Source organism: Trypanosoma equiperdum (assembly GCF_001457755.1).
Source record: "Trypanosoma equiperdum strain OVI genome assembly, contig: ctg_1149, whole genome shotgun sequence".
Taxonomy (NCBI): Eukaryota; Euglenozoa; class Kinetoplastea; order Trypanosomatida; family Trypanosomatidae; genus Trypanosoma; species Trypanosoma equiperdum.
The window spans coordinates 42987-47795 of NW_027123115.1; the positions used below are offsets into that span (position 1 = coordinate 42987).

The 4809-nt window shown below is 48.9% G+C and overlaps 2 protein-coding genes across 2 annotated transcripts; both read left to right on the forward strand.

Moving 5' to 3' along the window:
• Positions 1 to 181: 181 nt before the first annotated feature.
• Positions 182 to 1927, forward strand: TEOVI_000793900 (uncharacterized protein; the record flags this gene model as incomplete). Its single annotated transcript, XM_067220418.1, has 1 exon — positions 182 to 1927. The coding sequence occupies one exon, from the start codon at positions 182 to 184 to the stop codon at positions 1925 to 1927; it is 1746 nt and encodes a 581-aa protein (XP_067076519.1).
• Positions 1928 to 2670: 743 nt separating this feature from the next.
• On the forward strand, positions 2671 to 4413 carry TEOVI_000794000 (Zinc finger CCCH domain-containing protein 8; the record flags this gene model as incomplete). Its single annotated transcript, XM_067220419.1, has 1 exon — positions 2671 to 4413. One exon carries the CDS (start codon positions 2671 to 2673, stop codon positions 4411 to 4413), a length of 1743 nt encoding a protein of 580 aa, XP_067076520.1.
• Between the last annotated feature and the right edge of the window lie 396 nt (positions 4414 to 4809).

The window sequence follows — 4809 nt, forward strand, 5'->3', positions numbered from 1 at the left end:
AAAGGTTCCACACGTGGGGCAAGAGTAAGTTTGTGTGTGTTTAACCGTTCCTCTATGCCAGTGTTTCTACAAATAAATTTTCGATATCTCCTTGTTTTGTTACCTTTTCACTCTTTCTGTGTATACACGTAATATATATATGCACATGTATTAACACGCAGTTTCTGTTTGTCAGGTCGGGATGCTTTCTCAGAATGTGGCCAAAACGACGGTTCCGTCGTACTACATGATTCGGACGAATCTTCCGCATCGGAAGCCGCAGAATCAGTGGGAAGGGGTGTACTACTACAGCGGCATAACGAAACGTCAGCGCCACCTCATTTTGCTGCATCGCAAACGTGAACGGGAGGCACATATGCGATCATTTAACATCTCACGGGCTTCTGTGCTGCAACGCTTGGAGCAACTCTCAGGGGACCGGAAGCAAGAGTCCCTACCACCACACGTTCGACTGGATTTGGCGGTTCGTTTGGCGCAACATGGGCTCTATCAGCAGGCGACACCTATTGTTGATGAACTGCATCACCAGAAAGCGCTCCACGCAGGTCATTACGCACTTCTCATCAACGCACTAGCGTGTCCTCGTTTGGGCCAGCGGATTCTCCACTGTGACGCACAATGTGACCCGGCACTGACTTACAAACTACTTGGTGACGAGAACGGAGAGGAGCGAGCACAAGAGGCGTACCGTTGGTTTGATTTAGCACTTACTTCTCTTGCGGTGGATTGTGGAGGACGCACACAACCGAGCCAGTTTGTTCCTTACTTGCCGCAGGGGACAGCTGCAGCTAGCCACATTACTAATGCGCTTATGCGAACGCTTCTCACCTGTGGTTACACGCACGTGGCTGCCATCCCCGACTCGGTGTACGACAGGATGGGTTCGATGGGTATCTCACCGACAATTAGCACCTACGAACTTGTTATGCTCGCTCTTTCACTTCAGGGAAACATGGTGGAGGCAGAGAGTATTCTCTCCTTTCTTCGTAGCCACCACAGTGAACACATAACAGTTGAAAGCTTTAACGCCCTTTTGTTGGGGCACCGTGAAGCGCGACAGTTCGACTGCTGTGACGCCATTTGGCAGGAACTTGTAGATCGCCGTTGGCCTCGAGCGAGCCCGCTGACCGCTGAACTGTACTTGCGTAGCATCATGGACCACGCCAATACCCCCACGAGTGAACCGCTTCAGAGTTTTGCCAACATTAACGTAGTGGAAAAGAAAAAAGTCCCCCTCGTTTTAGCACAAATGGATGAGTTAGGTGTCCCGCGTACGCACCTGTCGCGTGTATTGATGGATGAAGTGGAGGACTCGTTACGTAAGTTCCAAACATATAGGTCGCGCTTTTATGAATGGGGTCGTGCGGTAAAACAATTTGACTTCATTGAGTTCCGACGACGTAACGGATGGTTATACGACCTTCACCTGATGAAGTGCACAACGAAACAAGTGGGGCCGCTGCGTGACTTCAACGATCCCGACGCCGTGCAGGGTGCCGTGGCGACAGCTGAAATTCCTGCATTCTTCAATGAAAGGCCAGCGTGGGAGCGGCCTCCCTTGGAAGAAACGCTTTACGTAACGACAAATAAGGAGCGGTATGACGACGTCCGTGGGGGTGACATTTACTATGACGATACGCGTAGTTTACATGACCGCTCGCCCACGTGGATGAATGAAGTGCCAGAAACACGGTACGATCGACTGTACGGCGTGAACCATCCAGACATCGCGAAGATTGGCATCCGCCGCCACCTGAATGTTGAATATGTGAACCGAAAGGAGGTTGTAGAGCGCGATGCGGCGCTTATGAAGAAAACATTAAGTAGTGGACGTCGCCTGCGGCACCGCGTGGAATCATCGCGTACGCATCGCAATGCTGGTTCACTTTCCGGGATCTCTTCCACAGCAGGTGGTGGGTCACGGTAGGGTTACCGCCGTGTTTTGCGGGATTTTTTTTTTGCCTCTTGTGTTTGACTTATCGGTTTTGTTGGGGATTGTGTCTGAAATATCCTGTCGCCCATGTCTGTCTCCTGTAAATAATGGTCTTGGTACATCCGACGTGTGTCCCTTATTCGTTATCTTTTTTCTTTTTTTCCCCCCGGTGTTTCCCGTTGTCATTCTTGCTTGTCACTGACTTGCAGTGAAAGTGGAAAGAAAGAGGAATTTTAAGAGATGAAATCCCATGTTATGGTGGACTGCGTTTCTTCCTCTTGTTGTTGGTGTTGTTGGCACCTGTTCGGCTTGGTTATGAGGAGTTTTTGTTCGTTCTTAATTTACCCGTTTCTTTTTTTTTACCACTCAGTGGCATCTGGGGGCTGTTTGGCGTGCTGCTGCATTTTTTCGCTTTTAGATGCCTTTGCTCCTTATTATTTATTCTTCTTTCATTCCGCTACACACTTTTACATCTCCTGCTTCCCTTCTTCACAATAGGGTAAGACGTTTTTACGGCATAAGAAAGGTTCAGAAGTACACACAAACGCGAAGCGAAGTGGTGGGCATAGAAAGCGGTAGCGAAGGAGGGAACATCCAAAATAAAGGTATTAGTAGAAGCGAGGAAGAACTTAGCTTATCCTTCCTCTTTTTTTTTCTTTTCAATATTGTCTAATTTGTTTCCATTTTGCTTCCGTTGAAACTTATTATTCGCACCACAAAACATACCTTCTCACGCAATGGGGCGTGGAAAGGGGCGTGGGAAGAACATTGACATTACCAAGAGTTTCTTCCAGCAAGCGGGATCGTTGGGTCGTGTTTCAGTCCAGCTCTCTCCAACTCGGGTTATTTCGGTAGGTGAGGACGAGATCAGCCCAACGAATGGTAGCAGGGCGGCTTTACAGCTGTGGCGAGATGACGGGACGGAGGTGGCGTTGAAATTGTGTCAGAATTGGAGGCAGGGTACATGTAATAGTCAAGGAGCTTGTAGTAATGCCCATGTGCTTGCATATCACAGCCAGATGCCTATGCCCAATATGGTGGGTGTGATGAATGCTTTTACACCCATTCCAATGCCTTCAACCGGCCCACGTGACAATTCCGAGAAATCGGTCTCACCTAAATGTTTACACCGGCCCCAGCTGCCACACCAACAACCACAAGGTGCCGTGGTTGATCCCGGCCGTGCAGCAGAACATAAGGTTAACAGTAACACCACAAACACAACAAGCCACGGTACACTCATTCCTGCACCTAGGAGTCAACAGAACAATCGGCAACTTTACGCGGCAAACAATAGTTCTGCACCTTCAGGGGTACGTGCTACCAACACAACCTGGGGGCGTGAGGCCCTTGGACCTGAAAACCACTACGGAAGCCAACAGCAGACTCATAATCCTCAACCGCAACCGCAACATCAACCGCAACAACAACAACAACAACAACAACAGCAACAGCAGCAGCAGCAGCAGCAGCAGCTTGCGACTCAACCCCGAGGTGCGTGGAATGTGTTGCAGCCTAACGATGATGGTAGACGACAGGCGGCGGGTGTTGTTTTAAGTGCTGCATATCTTGACAAATTGAATCAGAGACCAAAGGACAAGTGCGAGCTCGTGAAGCAGAAGGCTGCAAACAGTCAAAATAGCAGTAGTTTCAGCGGTAACAATAGTTTGAACAGGGGGAGCGCTCCGCGCCACCAACCATCCCGAAGCCCAACAGGGCCCCGAAGGGAAGACACGTGGGCAAGTGTTGCGGCGTTAAACCATTCAAACGGAGCTTCCGTCATTTGGGGCGATGGTGGTGTACAAATGTGGGATTTGATGTTGAATAATACCGCCGCCTCGCCAACCCCATCGCAGACCAGTGGTGTTAATCAACCGGCTTTGGGTCGTGATTTAAATTCTGCTGCACTGAGACCAAATTCGGGCCAGTTGTGGTCATCCCTTGCTTCCAATGGTCGGCAACGGAGTGTCAACAACAATGCGGTCCCCAGCGCCACTATTAACAACAACAACAACAGCAGCATCAACAGTGGTGGTTTCATCAGCGTAAACACCAGCCCCAACATCGGGAATAACAACAGCCCTCAGCAATGCTCCAGCAATAACGGTAATGGTGGTATAACTGGTGGAAGCAGAACCTCAAGTGCCACTGCGTCTTCTGAAGCTCTGAAAAACCAACTGTTGCGAGCGTTGGTGGGTGGAGGAGCGGAAGCTGATGAACTCACTTCTCCTCCTCCTCCTCCTCTTCCCCGAGCAGAAGTTGCGCACAGTCGAGTGAGCAGCGGTATCGTTAGCATAAACACGGGTGCACCATCGGTTGGTTGTGCTGCTGAAGGCATAAAATCGGGTGTATTGTTAAGTTTATTAGGGAATGATGGAGATGGCGGAGTAATGCATGGGATGATGCCACCACAACCGCCTCCCCTTCAGGACGGTACTCACAAGATCCAACATTTGATGGCGCTGCTAACCACAGAATAGACTCATGTGAAACAGTTTCTTTTTTCTTTTTTTTACTTCACTTTTTTTATTTTTATTTTGCCTACTTTAATTTTATTACGTAATTTTCGTCTACCAGTTTTGGTTGATGTGAAATTTGACGATGCTTGTTTGTGTGCGTGCGCATGCGCATGTGCGTTGACGGAAGGGGAGGAGGAAAAGAGTGTTGGTAAAACAAAGTTTAGGGAGGTGATGATGTTGGTGAAATTTGTTTCTTCAAAGGAGGTAAAGAAAAGCAAGGAAGAAGTAGAAAAAGGTGGTGGAGGAAAAATGAAGGGTATGATGTGGGATGGAGTGAAGGAAAAGACTGAAGAAATAAAAAAAAACGGAAGGGGTTGGGAAAACTCCTCCTCCCCTCCCCCCCCAAAAAAAACAACA